The sequence below is a fragment of the Sinohyriopsis cumingii genome, chromosome 8 (assembly GCF_028554795.1).
Source record: "Sinohyriopsis cumingii isolate HCF-2022 chromosome 8, ASM2855479v2, whole genome shotgun sequence".
Classification (NCBI taxonomy): Eukaryota; Metazoa; Mollusca; class Bivalvia; order Unionida; family Unionidae; genus Sinohyriopsis; species Sinohyriopsis cumingii.
Window position 1 is genome coordinate 114,266,187 of NC_142968.1, and position 17,904 is coordinate 114,284,090.

The window sequence follows — 17,904 nt, forward strand, 5'->3', positions numbered from 1 at the left end:
TACATAATGCCGGTAGATATTCACGTGTGACTTACTGACGTCATTAGAATTACCTGCCTCAACTATATGGTCCATAGTGGGAAATCTTTTCATCACTGCTACGCTAGTAGACCGTAAAATCAGAATGAGCCCGAATAGCAGGTATCGAGCCACTGTTCTTCGCATAATCTTTCCCTTCTCATCGTCACCGTGAAGATACTGGGCAGTCATAAACATGGTTCTGAGGACATATGTAAGAAAATAACGTTGGCTGATATTTTATCCATCTCTTTAACAGTTCATTGCTATCGATATATATGTGCTTACCCATTTTACCGCCTGTATATTATTGATAAACTGTATTGTAACATATAATTAATATTGGTACTTGATTTGGTGAGTTTAAGTTAAACTCATGAAATATTTATATCACCATTTTTTTTACATCTGATGGCTCTATCAAAATATAGATTGCTATCTCTATTAATGTGGTAAAACAATTCATTTTATTTCCTCTTTACTCAAGTCTTGATTAAGAAATTATAACTTTCGCTGGGAGCTAGTGTGTGTTCACAGTGATTTATATTTTATAAGTGTATTAGGCGTGTCCTCGCATTGATACGATGCTTTTTTACTGGCTTGAACCAAAATGAATGTTTCAGAAATATTGAGACGTACTCGTATATTGGTACGAAGATGTGTTTTATCATGTTGTAGCCTGTTGACCGGTTTGGAAATTTAATAGCAATCTTCGCGCAAAGGTGTACAAATATGTTTAAATTTTTTTTACATGTTCATATCAGAACTGTCAATTCCTGTTTTCGTTTGTTTAAGAGATACAAATTATTCACTGGTTCGCTAATATTTTTTCCCCCTAAACTTTGTGACAATACTTAATTACAACCATTCAAAGGGGCGTCATCACGTTCACACAAAAATGTGGACATAAAAACTTGCCTGTGCAAGTTTTAGTTGCATTCAATGCGTCCTGAAGTACAAACAAGTTGGAATTTCACTTTTACTCAGCGATGCATCTTTTTTCTGCCATGCGATGATTCCTTGCCATCAGTCTATGGATATTTCATAATTTCTGGAGAGATTATGAAAACGTTAAGATATCCATGCATCTAGAACAGTATAGATGCCAGATGTTTAGTTTTCACTAAGATCTACGAAGAATTAGTTTACACCTTTCTGTGCATTCCAGAACACGGTTCAGGCGAATGAATTTAAATAGAAGCAAATAATTTATACTGGATGCATCTCTTACATCTATAGCAACACATATGATAAACGAGGTGACGACTGACTCCAAGCCTTGGAAGTAATTCAGTAACTTCGTAACTGTCTAGAATAATTGGATACATTGATCACCCGAAATCGTCGTGAAACCAATACAATTCGTCTGTCCATCAGATGTCATTATGGCGGTTTTTATGTACTGTGACACATAATTATGTAAAACTTGGGTATAATTATTCTGGAAGGGGTTGTAAAATGAATCTGATAAATCTTACCCTGACTGACTTGGAATTACGATTATACTCATTTTGCCGTAATACAATTGGCCCGCTCATTTTGACGTAACACGTGTTTATTTGACTAACCTCCGTGCCTGCATTTACATTTGATGATGATGATGATGATGACAATAATAATAATAATAATAATAATAATAATAATAATAAATTATTATTGTTATTATTATTATTATTATTATTATTATTAACCTGTCTGGCCAGGGGACATTTAAAAACTGTTGCCACCATCGGTTAACCACTAGAGACACGTAGAACCCAAGTACAAACGAGACTGGAATTAGACTGGTGTGCTGATTGAAGTACTTTGCTAACTTCTCAAAGACCCTGAAATGTGAAATGAGACTCAGTCAAAAGATGCGTCTTAGTGTACATACATACATACATACATACATACATACATACATACATACATACATATTTACACACACACACACACACACACACACATACATACATACATACATACACATACACACACACACACATACATACATACATACATACATACATACATACATACATACATACATACATACATATGGAGAGACAGCTTTCCAATACGCTCACACTTACTACTGAAATCTGAAAATTTTATATTTGCACTTTAATGCAGTTATGCGCATAAAAGAGTTTCAATTGTGATAGTGTATATGAGTTTCGATTGTGATAGTGTATAAGAGTTTCAATTGTGAAAGTGTATAAGAGTTTCAATTGTAATAGTGTATAAGAGTTTCAATTGTGATAGTGTACAAAAGTTTCAACTGTGATAATGTATAAAAGTTTCAATTGTGATAATGTGTACGAGTTTCAATTGCGATAGTGTGTAAGAGTTTTAATTGTGATAGTGTACAAGAGTTTCAATTGTGATAGTGTATAAGAGTTTCAATTGTGATAGTGTCTAAGATGTGATCTTTCAGATCATAATATTTTGGACGGCCAAAGGAAAGTGTTTTGGACTCGTTATCTCACCACAGAAACAACATTTATTATCAGATGCATGATTAAAAATATAAATATCAATTTATGCTGATAAACTACTGTGATATGATAATCTGTGACATTTATTCACCACCATACTAAGAAAAAGGAGAACGTTCATTTTCTCGATTCAGGCAGTATCTGAAATATGTAACGAAAGGCCATTTCTTACTTCTACATGTAGCTAGTTAGTGTTCTAAACGTAGAGATTAGAAAAGATTTATTGAATACTGCTCTTCGACACATTGGAAGTCAAACGATGTTGTTTATCGAATTCTATACCTAAAGGTCGAATCACAACTTGAAGATATAAGGGAGCTAATCAAGGATACAATTTAAATAACGGAATAAATGTATTCTTTTAACGGTAAAAGTTTGGGCTTTAACAATTTGTATCCCGGTACTTATTCTCTTTTGGTTTTATCTATTATTATTCTCACTGACTCTTCTTTTTTTTCTCCAGGAATTATTTTCTCATGCATTGTAAACTTATCTCATACGTAGTCAGTTTTGGAAGTTTACATAAAAAATGTGACCTTGTGCTCTCAATTACACCTTTCATGTACGCAGGCTTAAGGTAAAACATTTTTGGACGCACTGCATTGTTTGATATCGCAAAACAAGATTCTCCTGAGTCAAATTCTATGTTCTGTATAAGAAGATACTTGCTTATTAAGAGAATTTGTTTTAGTTTTGTGATGTAGACACACCTCCGCCGCAGGGACGTAATTTCAACTTTTTTCGGGGGGTGGGGGGTGGCAAGACTTGATTTGGGGTGTGGCAAAACTTGACGGGCTTGTTAATTTTCGTATATAGGCTACAGCAATTTTACAAGACATGCAAAATGGGGGGGGGGGGCAAATGCCTCCCCTGCCCCCCTCCCCCTCTCCCAATGACGCCCCTGCTCCGCCGACATATGGTATCACAGACAATTCTGCTGAGGCCGACATTTATCGCACTAACCTCCGTTCCTCATACGCACATCATCTGGCGCAAAATTGTGATTGGGTGCTTTTGACATTACGATTTAGCGCCATGAAATACTTAACTGAGCGCCGGTTTGCAGTACAGTTTACCGCCATGAAACACTAGCCAATCAGTAGATTAGGTCCGGTTTGTAATACAACCTAGACCCGATATGTCCCAATAAATAATCGTCAGTTAAGTTTTAAACTATATGCATGATAGGGAAAATGAGTGAAAAACAAAGTTCAAAATATACAAATTTCCACCTTAAATAATAAAAGCGCAACAACCTGCTATAACTGCTTCATTTAAATTTAGAATTTCTTTAAAACCGGTGGCCTAAGTGATTAGAGCGTTAGACTCGGATGCGGGGAGGTCGAGGGTTCGAACCCCGGCCGCTTAATACCAAAGACATAAAAATGGTACTAGCAGCTGACTCGCTTGGCGCTCAGTATTAAGAGGTTAGTGCTCGGACTGGTCGGCCTGGTGTCAGGATAATGTGACTGGGTGGGACATCATGATACATGTCTGCGGCATGATGTCCCAGTGCTAGACATCACTATAAACTGTCACACTGCAGACGTCGTAGCGATATGACTGAATATTTTTAAAAGTTACGTCAAAAATCCAACACACACACACACACTTTAAAATCGAAGTACGGTGTTTAAAGTTCTGCATCTGTTAAAATACAAGCAATAGTTGCGTGGCAAATGCTAAAGCGAAATGTTCGTAAAGGCCGGCAGGAAGCAATAAATACACTGGGGCATCCTCATTACGTGTCCGAGCCATTTGATCATGCGCATCCCACATTCCATATAGGTGTACACTGGAGATCCTATATGGCCAATATATGTTGCAGAATCTACGTAGGCAACTATTGTGAAGTGAATTTACTTCGCTCAAGTCTGTCGTAACTACTCTCTAATACTCGGAGCCGTACAACAGTACTGGCTTGACGTTGTTGTTGTAAATTCTGATCTTTGTCTTGAGGCTATATTGTTCTGCTGAAAACATTTCTATCTTTATTTAACCCGGCTTTGATGTCCTTTTTGGTATCCTTGTCGTTGCTAATTAGACTACCCAGGTAGGAAACTCAAGCACCCCTTCATCAGTGGTAACTTGAGGAGTAGCTGCAGTGTTTGTGCACATCACTTGGGTTTCCTTTGTACTGACATGCAGGTCATTCGGTTTAGAGTACTTGCCGAGTCTGTCATATTTCTCTTGAAGATGAGAGTGCCTTGATGAAATGACAGAAAATCATCAGCAAAGTCCAGGTCTTCAAGGTGTGAGAAGAGTTTCCAGTGGATCCCTCAGGCATTGTCAGATGTTGTTTGGCACATTATCCAATCGATAGTGATGAGGAACAGAATGGGAGAGAGATTGCAATCTTGCCTAACACTAGACTTCATTTTGAACGACTCGGTAAGAGTGTTGTTAAGGATAATGCGGCATTTGAAGTGCTCATAAAACTTCCCAATGAGTCTCGCTATCTTTTATGGTATTTAATAGCCTCTAGGAAATCTTCCATAGACTTTCGCTGTGCACAATGTCAAATGCCTTCTTGAAGTCATTGGACTTGATGTAAAGGAGGACATTCCACTCTTGAGCAAATACCTGAACTATGCATCATCTTCCTTTGCGGAATGCTACTTATTCCTGTCTGAGTTTGTCATCTTTGGCTGTTTCAATCCTTCGGAGAAGAATTCTGCAGAAGAGCCTGCTTGGGATGGAAATAAATGTTATCCCTCTCCAGTTACTGAGGTCACCTTTGTGGTAGTTTAACAAGGGTTCCTTTCATCAGTCCTGTGAGATGACGTCATTTTCCCATATCTTTCTAAAGAGGTCAGTCAGCACATTTGCAGATGTAGTAATATCAGCTTTCAGCAACTCAGCTTGTAGGGAATCAATCCCAGGTGCATTACCGCTCTTCATGGTTTAGATGGCTGCTCTGGCCTCTGCTTTGATTTGTGGGCTTATATCGATGCCATTAATGTCATCTGATGATGGCCAAGCGATATGACACACACGATGAGAAGTCGATATATGAAAAAATAACAATAAATGACATATAATATATTATTTCACAGAATGCAGATGACACAGCAATCACATTCAATGGTTATGAAAAGTTCCTCAAGTCAGCACTGAATATCAGTTATCACTACTGAGAAATTACATGCCTTAGTATATATATTGAACTAATAAAGACAGTCTTTGGGCTGGAAGTAGATCATTTACAATATATATATATATATATATATATATATATATATATATATATATATATATATATATATATATATAACACATCAGAATTTATATGAATTTATTTAGCAAGGAATAACATTTTTCTGAGAGCTAAAATATATGGGGAAATTAAAGTTTGATACTAACGTCACAGAAATCAAAACATTTTAATGTAACAGTGCTCAAAAGATCACTAATCCCTTTTGCCAAGATTACAAATATTACTAGTTTTTCATTTTGAAAACTTGCGTATGTTCTAATCATTCTACCTTTCCGATAGTATACTCTAGGAACTAGAATCTCTTTAGTGGAAGATTGTTTGGAGTGAGGCAAGAGAGAAAACCCTAACTAATTATTAAGGATTATCATGAGAGTGACATTGAAATGGTTGACATTAATATGTACATTCTTTTAAGATAACCGTAAGAAGACTGGTTACTCTTGAGATCATAGGATAAACAATATTTGTCTTCTCCAAAGCCTAGAATAAAGTTTCCTACCTGGAATACTTTTTCTAGAAGAGTGACTAAATGACTGGATAACTTTTATAGATACGTTTTCTGCGCTTATACAACTGATTAAAAAATTTCATGTTGAAAAAAAATTCAGTTCCCACACATATATGGTTGTAGCCTAGTATCAAAATATCATTATTGGGAATTCCAGTCAAAAGTGCCAACACTTGATTAAGAAAGGATTTCTATATGTAAACGACTTGTAGATAAAAGATGGTTCGTGGATGAATATTGACGGGTTTAAAAATAGATATGGATTCCATGTAAATTTCCTTGAACTTCAGAAGAATTTAAATAGCATACAAATCTGGATAAGCTGAGTTGATGTCAGTATCGATTCTAATATACAATACCCACGTATACAACTGCATATTAACTTTTAATCATGGATAAAAAAGGCTGAATATAATTTACATAAAACTAATTTACAATCAGAAGCTACCGTCAAATGTGAAACTGAATATGGAATTTGACAATTTAAATGAGAACGAATTAAACAAGATCTGGTCTTGCCTCTCAAGTTAACCAGATTTTATTTTTACTTAAAAACGATTAAAACTAAGATTTTACACAGAATTATGGCAACCAAAAATTATCTACAAATATTAAAGTTTGTAAAATAATTTGTTCTCTTTTGCAAAAACTAAAAACACGAGTGTCCAAAAACGTAACCGATCTTGACCAGATTTATATAGTAGATAAAGAGTGCGTCCAATCATCTATACAACCTGTATGTCTCCAAGAAAGAACTTATGCTATGTATAAGAAATTTTAAAAAGCTCATGATATGGTTAACTTATTCATATTGCAGTTGAAATTATATATTTATAACTGTAGATTTAATACTGAAAATCAAATATGTTTCATTTTAGTAAAGAACTAGAACTACAGGTTCTGTCAGTAGCGTATTCTGCATATTGGGATAGAACACAAGATAATGTTGATGCAAAATGGTAACTACAATATAAGCTTTTTTTGTTGTTAGGAAACGAATGTAAGTTTATCAATAGTTGACACTCTTTTGATGGAAATGAATGTGTTGATACGTTTAAATGCATTGATATTGTGAGAATACATGTCTATATACTGTGACGCTCCCTCGGGCCGGCGGACCAGCTATATTATTCCTGTATAGATACACCTCCTGGATCCTAAATATTCCTATTATCCCAGCCATGTCCAGGAAGGTTTCACATGTTAACTAATACGCTTATATGCTTATAAATATATGCATCTGTATTGAGTACCTACATGTATGTATGTATGTATGTATGTATGTATGTATGTATGTATGTATGTATGTATGTATGTATGTATGTATGTATGTATGTATGTATGTATGCATGTATGTATGTATGTATGAATGTATGTGTGTGTGTGTTGTATGTATGTATGTGTCAATGAATATATATATATATATATATATATATATATATATATATATATATATATATATATATATATATATATATATATATATATATATATATATATATATAAGTATGCATAAACGTACAGTATTTGGTTTTTTAATAGATATATGCCTAAAGGTACGTATGCATGTAAATGTAGATGGACAAATGACTAAAACCATGAAAGCATAAATAAATAAAAATATGAAAGTAAAATATATAAGATTTGTTAATATAACTTTTCACTGTGTAGTTCTCGCTCTATCTCTTATTCATTCTCTCTCCCAAAACTCAAAACACTTTTAATTTAGCTATACCTTAAAATAGTAATTTTATCCACTATTATCAATATTTCAAATTTGTATTGTTAGCTATATTTAATTTGCTTTGTTTGCTAGTTAGTTTTATTTTATTTAATTATATGCTATTGTAATGTACCGTTGTATAGTGGACTTGACCTTGTTCCAAAATCGTGTTCATTTCTGCTTGACCCAAATTGGTCTTTTTTGTTTTATTTATTGTAAACAACTAAAACATACCTAAAGTATTCTCTATGTGTATGGGTTTAATATCAAAATCATTATTAATAGAAGAAGTGAATATGTTTATTTGTGTCTACGTTTTGGTATTTCCTACGTGTAATCCAGGTTATGGTTTTGATTTTGTAAACACCAGGATCATCCTAGAATGTTATTTTCTATTCGGTAATTGTTTGGTTTAGAAAATGCAAATTATATATATATATATATATATATATATATATATATATATATATATATATATATATATATATATATATATATATATATATATATATATATATATATATATAGTAACTGTAAGGACTTGGTCATTCGTGTTTTAACATATAGCACTTTCACGTTGTATATTATATGTTGTGACCAGTAGTTCTGGGCTGGAATCTTTTTTGTTCAAATTACGGAATTTAAGTGATTATATTCTCTGGAAATACAAAAGTGCTGATAAATTCTTGGATTAAAAGATTCACTGGAATTTAAACTGAATTCAAACATGGAATTATATTACTGTGATTCAACAAAAGACTATTGACACATCAACATTCTATAAGCTGTAACAGACACATCATCACCTTTAGTTTTTGGATTTCTTTGGGACATTAACTAAATTTTATTCAGGACTTTCAATTACTAGGACTTGTGTCTGATCTAATTCATGGATTATTTTGTGATTTAATTCGCAATACCGTCAGTTCTTTTATCTCATTTTCACTTTGTATTCTAAGGAAATAAATTACATTCTTTAAATTTTATAAAGCTTGTTGTCTTTCTCTTTTCTGCTACCTATTTTAAGAGCATAGACTCAGAACAGTATCGACTTACAAATTGTTAACGATGAGACCAAGACCCCCAACCTTGGCACCGTAATTTTCTAAGGCAATAAAGTGTTAATTAGTTAATTAATCCCTATTAATTTAATGCTACTACTACTACTACTACAATTACTACGACTAATAATAATAATAGTAATAACACGGATAATAATAGCAATAATAATAATTTAAAAAATGGCAAATATCCAGAGTCTGTGAGACATACATTCCACTTTTAGCACACACTGTTGAAATAAAGGCAAAGAAATTGTACAAATCTGTTCTTTAAACAATCAATTAATATGTGCAGATGCGAACGCACCACCAACCCACTCTTGTTTATAAATAATCTTTGCGCGCAAGTAAGGAATCCACCCGTGCAGTTCGAAATCAGTGATCTAGAACACAATCTAACAGAGCAAATGATATTTTATAGTGTGCACACTTAGAACACATCTGTATTATAAAGTTGACAGTAAGCACTCTGTAATGTCTATTTTTCTCGTAAGTATGAAAATATGCACTTTGTTGTCAAAGTGGCATACTTATCATGATAAAATCAGCATAAGTACTGTTTATGCATCAAAACAAAATAAAAACAAGATGTTTGTTCAAAGCACGAAACCCACACCAAAAACAGCACCTTTCAAAGTAGTTGACAATATGTAGATTAGCATAGAGGAAACTAACACGAGTCACTCAGGTCAAAGTGACCTTCTTTTCGTATGCTAAATTACTGTTCTTGAGATGTATCCACATACCAATATGTAAGTAAAATAGGTCCTTGAATATTAGAGGCGCATTGAGCATATAACTGAAAATACAAAAGTCACCTAAGTTTGGAATTACATCATAGTGGCATAGTTTGTGTATGGTTAAGTCAATATCATTGAGATGCTTCAACATGCAAAGTCTCATGAGTGCAATTAAGGTCCAAGACATGGACTGTTGAAAATGTTAAAGTCTCTCAAGTGTAAATTTGGGTCACAATGACTGCGTTTTGATAGGGACTGACTTATGTTCATCAAGACGTACCTACATTCCAGTTTTCCTGAGTGAACATGAAATACACTGAAAATATTGAGGGTGTATCGATCCACAGTTGAAAAATACAAGTCACCCGCTAATCAAGGCAGGTCTTTGCTGTGCATAGCTAGCTGGTAACTAATCAATCAACGGTCTCCTCATGCAAATAAACAAACGGTCCCCTCATACCAACAAACAAGCGGTCCCTCCATGCCAATAAACCAGCTCCTCTGTTTTAATGGTTGATTTAACGATGGCACATGTAGGCTTCATCAATTTCAGAATGTTAAGGTTACTAAAAATTCGTTTTTAATTGTTTATGAATATAATCAAGGTAATTATTTCTGCAATTTAAGTATTCAAATCTATTCAACGTGTGACTGCATTACGTTGAAATATGGCTGTATTTTCGAACTCATTCTTATTGGAAGTCTCCAATCTATCAAATGTGGTCGTCCTACGTCCACAAAACCGCAAGATTTTATTTTCAAAGTGTATGGTTCTGTAGAGCCCCATAAACAATCAGTGTAGTAGAGCTTAATCGTCCTGTTTGCTCATAATCGTAACATAACTCTTCCAAGACGGCAATACTTTGTCAGTACTGACGAGGAGAGAAGATACCGAATGTTTATATTGTAGAAAGGCACGCATATTTTGTTATAATGTATTGCCAAGTATATCGTTCCTTTCCTTTTAATCATTCTATTTGCTGGATTAAGTGTGAAATAAATATTTTAAAAAATCGTTTAAAATAGCTAGAACAATAACTTATGACATAAAGAGCAACAAAATGAACTACTACTACAGCTACTACTACTACTAATTATAATAATGACACGATCATCATCTGGTTTCTTGGCGTTCTGTGTGACTAACTAACATGCAGGTAGATATGGTCCATTATGCTCTGAAGGTCATATTTGCTGTTCACAGCTAGTGCGTGCGTGACCCATACAATGTTAACTCCCGTCCATACAGATACGATTTTGTTTAAAGATCAGTTAGTGTTGTGAATGTAATTTGGCTTGAAAACGTATTTCAAAGTCACCAGACCATCTAGAATACTTATTTCAAAGTCATGAGGTGATCAGGAAAATGTATTTCAGAGTCATGAGATTATCTGGAATATATATTTCAGAGTCATGAGGTCATCTGGAATACGTTTCTTAATTGTTCAAGCTTCGAAAGGATTCGGACTATTCTTGCATAATTGCATGCCGTTCAAATAAACATGAATGCATTCTCAAACTCTCATTTCAGGCAAAAGCCACGCATCAAATCCAAAATTACATCAACATTGACTACAAACCACGCTATTACGGGACTAACCATTTAAATAATTTAATTTTATTTGGAGTGGGAGTGAGATTTTACTCTTTGAGGAAACAACTCACACCCTCAAATAACTTTAAATATTTTTCCTTCTGATTTATAGAGCTAAAACAAAGCCTATTAAATCAATTGTAGTAGTTGAAAATAACTTGCTTCAGGGAAAGAAAACAACATCCCGGCTCGAAAGAAAATCCAATCCCCAATTCAATGAGAAAACAAAACAAAACAAAATAATTATATAATCGATTCCTAACGACATGAAATTTTGAATGTATATGTAGTCAGTTTCGTAAAACTTTGTTTTGTTGTTGTGTTTCTGTTTGTTTGCTTTTTAATTTTTACGGTTTTCCAATAATAAACCAACATGTCTACACACTAGCACAAATATTGCTCTATTGTTATAAAATGTAATGCACATAGCTTATAGTTTTATTTTGCTTCTTTTTAAGACATTTCATATATTCATTCCATTCACATTCATTATATTCGCATTCATTCCATTCACATTCATTATATTCGCATTCATTCTATTCATATTCATTCCTTTCACATTCATTCCATTCACATTCATTCCTTTCACATTCATTCCATTCACGTTCATACTATTCATATTCGTTCGAGTCACCTTCATTCGATTCACATCCATTCTAGTCACCTTCGTTGTATTCACAATCATTCGATTCACCTTCATTCTATTCACATTCATTCCTTTCACATTCATTTCATTTACATTTATTCTATTCACATTCATTCGATTCACCTTCATTCGATTCACATTCATTCTAGTCACCTTCATTATATTCCCCTTCATTCGATTTACGTTCATTCGATTCACATTCATTCTATTCACTTTCATTCTATTCCCCTTCATTCTATTCACCTTCATTATATTCACATGCATTCCATTCAACTTCATTCTATTCACATTCATTCTATTCAATTCCATTTGACGCATTTTTATTTGTATCATATATACCTCAAAAGACCGCTGACTGAATTAAACATGACACTTTAATACCCATTAAATGAGTGGGGGTGGGTGGCTTTGTTTGACAAAATAAACTAGGATGGAAAATTTCAAATGGGAGCTTAATCTAATTCTCGATCGGTCTGCGACGAAGATTTATAGACATACCAATAAAGAACGTCTCGTCTAATACTTTCCTGTGTGACACACATACATGTGGTTTCATTGGAAAGAGTTTAATAATGTGTGGATAATAAAAGCAATACACACTAATGGTAAAAAATGTGTGGATAATAAAAGCAATACACACTAATGGTAAAAATGTGTGGATAATAAAAGCAATACACACTAATGGTAAACATGTGTGGATAATAAAAGCAATACACACTAATGATATCTCAATGGTATTAGTTTGTTCATAAAGAAATCCTTAAAATTACAGCATATTCTGAAATAAGATAAGATTACATCGTGCTGATATAATATATCAGTACAAAGACCGACATATTGTCACCCAGTACATTTCATATTAATTTCTATTCGCCAAACCCTTACAGCTTCTTTAAGAAGCAACTATATTAATTAACATCCAAACGCGCATTTGAACTTGCCTAGTTAACAATCCTGTAATTGTTGTACACGATAATAAAACATCACAAACTTCCTATTTCAGTTCACCTCAAATTCACACAGCGTCGCCATTACAACGTACATTACACTGCGCACGTGTTGTGAAGGAGTAATTAATTTATCATGACTCTGTTATATGTCTGTCTGTCTGTCTCATATATCTGTTGGTTTGTCGTATATATATATATATATATATATATATATATATATATATATATATATATATATATATATATATATATATATATATATATATATATACATATTCAGAGAGATAAAATATATATTCAGACTACAGTAATGTACTTTTTCTATAGTTCCCACCTGAAAGCCAGAAATTACATTGAAAAGTCAGCGAAATCCATGCTATTTTCAGAAATTAACCAAACCAAAATTTCCATTTAAGATTAATTAAGAGTGGTAGTTCCAACAGGTTTTAGATGTAGTAACTTTATTTGCTTTATAATCAGTAAGAATATGTGAATTGTTAAAATACAGCAAGTCAAAAATGAAGTAAGCACTCTATGGGTTTTTCGTTGACTATTGTTATAAGAAGTAAAAGAATTAATGCCTTAAGCAACAATGTAGTCTTTACTCTTACTGTAGTACGTGGTTTAAAGCAAGTTTTAAATCTCCTGCAAAATGGTTTACAAATACCATTGTATCAACATGTCTTCGACGTGCTTATCCATTAAACTACCAAACAAACACGTTAGCGAAGTAAAATTTAAGGATGACTAGGTCTCGTTTACGGATTGTTCTTGTCGGATAATCAACAAAGATGTTGCCAACGAAGCCTTATTGAAGACGTATTCGGTCTAGTTTACAAGTTGTTTTTTTGTTGTTGTTTTGTTGTTGTTGTTGTTGTTGTCGGGCAATCTTTAGAAGTGTAGCCGACTAAACATGTTTGATAAGTGTGCCTTCCTAATTATTAAACTCCACATTGCCACAAAACACAAGGCCGATAATTGAATGATGACCACAATGACTGTACTCTAGATCTAAACATCACGTCCCTCACACCACATGATTTCTATCGCGGTGTATCCAGCGACGAGGACAGGATTTTTGGCCCTAGGAAAAATTGTCCAGTAAGCCCATTTGAATTACAAAAATATTCTTCTTTTCGGGGGTGGCCCTCTTACTTGCCCCCCCCCCCCCCGGAATTTTGTCCTAATTGGCCTACCGAGGCCCTGTGTATATCAGCATACAATTTCTGTTGAACAAAATAAACGCCAAGGACCGAATAAAGAAATATAGATACTGGCAGAAACAACTGAATTTTATTATCGTTCTTCAAGACTATTAGGGACCTCGTCAAATAAAACTTCAATCTCTGATTTTTACCGGAAATGCCGTAAATTTTCAAGGTAGTGGTCATCTTGTTGTCAATGAATAATATTTTTTGTTTAAATTAGAGAGGAATAAAATACTTGCGTTCGATGAAATTCTTTGAAGAGTTTTTGAAAGAAATAAATGTTTTTTGTGTAAATAATTAGTTTGATATGAAACCAGGTAATCCTGGAAGAATAATATAAACACCAAATCAGCAGCAAATCAGAACCGGAAAGTGATAAATGTTTCGGGTAATCGAATAATTAGGGTATATCTATGTTTTCTTTTTTGTCACAACGTGTTATATCTTCTTTGAATGTTTTATATTAAATGTCAACAATAATTAGTCGCCGCATCCATATTTGGGGAAAAAATGTCAGTCAATAGCCATTAGCATTTTAGAATATTTTTATATAGATATTGTGAAGTAATTGAGAAATATTTAGTGAAATTATTAGTGCAAGGCTTGTGATGCAATGCTTCAAAGTGTAATCATGATCTTTGATTATCAACAATATTTTATTCCGTTTGACCGCCATCTTGTATAAGAATGAAAGTTATTAATGTCAACAAGATTTGGAATATCTTCCCCTGACGAGGATACCTTTTCCCATCTAGCTAAGGCAATAATAACATTTCGCGTGTACTGCCAATACGTTTATTAATATCTGTTAATTTTGTCTATCCCAATTCTAATATCTGGACGACCCCAAAATTTTAAAGAATGTGTTGTGTAATCATATTCTGCTAAAATGATATTCATGTATTGAATTCAAAAGTGAAAATGAACCAAGCCCACGTCAAAGTCTGTCGATGAGAGTATATCTCTTTTAACCCCATCAGTTTAACCGCTCAAATAAATAACAAATATTTTGTTCCATTTTACACATACACACGGACCTGATATCTAGCATTACATTACAGATATAGTTATGTTTCTAAACTTAAATATTTAATATTAACCATTCAATGTAATTTTGTTCATGTTAGATGCATGCTGTAATATTGACTGGATCACGATACACATAAAATACTCACTCTTTTTGCTGTGAATTGAGCGCAAATCTGTATGTCAGACTAATAACCGTGTATAGAGCACTAAAGATGAGCATCTCCTTGAACACGAGTTTGTACACACTGCCTTTCCAAATCGCCAAAAGCTTAAAAAATCCACACAGCGAGGAGTTGGCCACGCGGTACTGGTATATTATTGTCATTTTGGGCGATTTTACGTCTGGATTTGGTCTCGATAAATGAAAATGACTGTAATAAATTCAATCAGTATATTAAAATATCTCATATATTTCTCGAAAAATAAAAAACAGTATTATAACCTATAACTATAAAAAAACATGATGTCATTTCTCATAGCAAGAATAATTTAAAGAGATCAAATATAAATCTCCATTGTTCTATTATTTACTAATGAACGATCTCAGTTTAACGTCTTTTCGAACGTCTTCTTTCCAGAAAGCATCGACTGTGGGGCAACTATATATTCTACGGCGTCAGCTAAATCTGCCAAACAAACTTCAATTCCATCTTTTTCTCAGATGCAGTTACATATATATTGCATGTTCTCTTGGTGTTAGATTTCCATTCTTTTCCTTTCTATACGTCGCAATATACGAATAACAAATCTGTTTTCATACACAACGGAATCATGCATGTGTTTACCAGCGTTATAATGACTTTTATGTTGACCCAGCTGTGTTAGGTCAAGCTCGTTTATCCCAGTCACGAACGAATCGAATCAAAAGTGACAAGGTTAATCTTGCTCGAAATAATCTGAAAGAGAAAGGAAGTTGTTATTGTACGGACATATTATTTACAGTGTGATTAACAGACGTGTGTGCCTTATTTATTTTATAGATATTTATTCGTGCAATAAATCATAAGATATTACGGAGCACGATTGTTTGTTTTCATTCGTATGGATGAGCAATTACATGGAATACTATCACAAGTGACCAACCCGAAGCAATTAACATCATGTGTACATTCTTACCGTTGAAAACAATAGTTTCGTTGACACCGATAACACTGTTTATTAATGAGTACGACATTTATAATAAAGAAAATGTGCTTTATGTAATAGGAAAATTGGTGTCGCGTTGTTTTGGAATATTTTCTAACAGTCAGATCCATGCAAAAATATAATCTGAAGAATGTTATATATATATATATATATATATATATATATATATATATATATATATATATATATATATATATATATATATATATATATATATATATATATATATATATATATATATATATATATATATATATATATATATATATATATATATATATAGCTCAGATCTGTATGACTCTTACATTTGGGTAATGAATATTTTATAAAAATAAACAATTGGCAGATTTATTGTTTAGAAATAATTACCGTTACACTAATTTATGCAAATATTTTATTTTACTTATTGTTTCCGAAACTCCTGGAGCAGATATATATATATGTATATATATATATATATATATATATATATATATATATATATATATATATATATATATATATATATATATATATATATATATATATATATACCGCTCCTGTGGCCTAGGGTTAGAACGTCCGCCTCGGATGCGGGAGGTCGTGGGTTCCACGGCCGAGTTGTAATAAAGACTTGCAAAAATGGTACTAACAGCTGACACTCGCTTGGCGCTCAGCATGATGAGGTCAGTGTTAGGACTGGTCGGCCTGATGTCAGGATACTGTGACTTGGTGGGACATCATGCTACATGTCTGCAGCATGATACCCCATTGCTAGACATCACTATACACTCCCACACTGCAGATATCGTAGCGATATAACTGACAAAGCTACGTTTAAAAATCCAAATATCACACACACAAACATATATATATATATATATATATATATATATATATATATATATATATATATATATATATATATATATATATATATATATATATATATATATATATATATATATATATATATATATATATATATATATATATATATATATATATATATATTCAATAGAATTACACTACTTGCCCTCACAACATTAATTACGCTACTTGCAAGGAACCCACAAAATATATAAAATTTAACATCAGAAGTTTACAAAATATTCACGCTAGTTTAGTACTTTCTTTACTTTGGAAACGTGGAAAAAATGAGATATGGATTAACTGATGAAACACGACGAAAAAAAAACATACAAAAGGAAAGCCTACTCGGAAACACTCGTACGTGACATAGCTCAAAATACTGCTGCAGGTTATGCACAAGAAAGACAACATACGAATATTAAGTTAAATATTATGCACAAGAAAGACAATATAATGAATCTTACGTTGAAGACCTTGAAGCAAAAATTAAAAGTGAATCATATATCAAAATGACACAGACATAATCTCTTATTCAAGCTGAAATAATGAAAGTAAATTAAAACAAACGTTGATCTTTAAGAATCACCTCTCTGAGTAGCAAACTGCACGTGTGAAACAAGCACAGAAACATCAGAGCAGTTCACATCCAAAGAGCGAACATTACACACCCTTTTCCTGGTTAGGAGTAAGTACATAATGAGTTTTAATTTTAGGAAAATACCGCAATGTCAA

General features: G+C 33.0%; 1 protein-coding gene across 3 annotated transcripts in view; it reads right to left on the minus strand.

Moving 5' to 3' along the window:
* LOC149794418 (bestrophin-4-like) overlaps positions 1 to 17,904 on the minus strand; it is a 47,568-nt gene that overhangs the window by 15,618 nt on the left and 14,046 nt on the right. Inside the window, exons 2-5 of one of the 3 annotated variants that reach the window (XM_089968620.1) lie at positions 15,960 to 16,070; positions 15,321 to 15,545; positions 1,710 to 1,844; positions 54 to 220 (exon numbers count right to left, since the gene is read on the minus strand). In XM_089968620.1, the coding sequence (XP_089824746.1) occupies positions 54 to 220; positions 1,710 to 1,844; positions 15,321 to 15,499 (481 nt within the window). In that variant the 5' untranslated portion in view covers positions 15,500 to 15,545; positions 15,960 to 16,070. Of the gene's footprint in view, positions 1 to 53; positions 221 to 1,709; positions 1,845 to 15,320; positions 16,071 to 17,758; positions 17,850 to 17,904 lie in introns of those variants that run through there. The other 2 variants (XM_089968619.1, XM_089968618.1) reach the window with 2 other exon arrangements.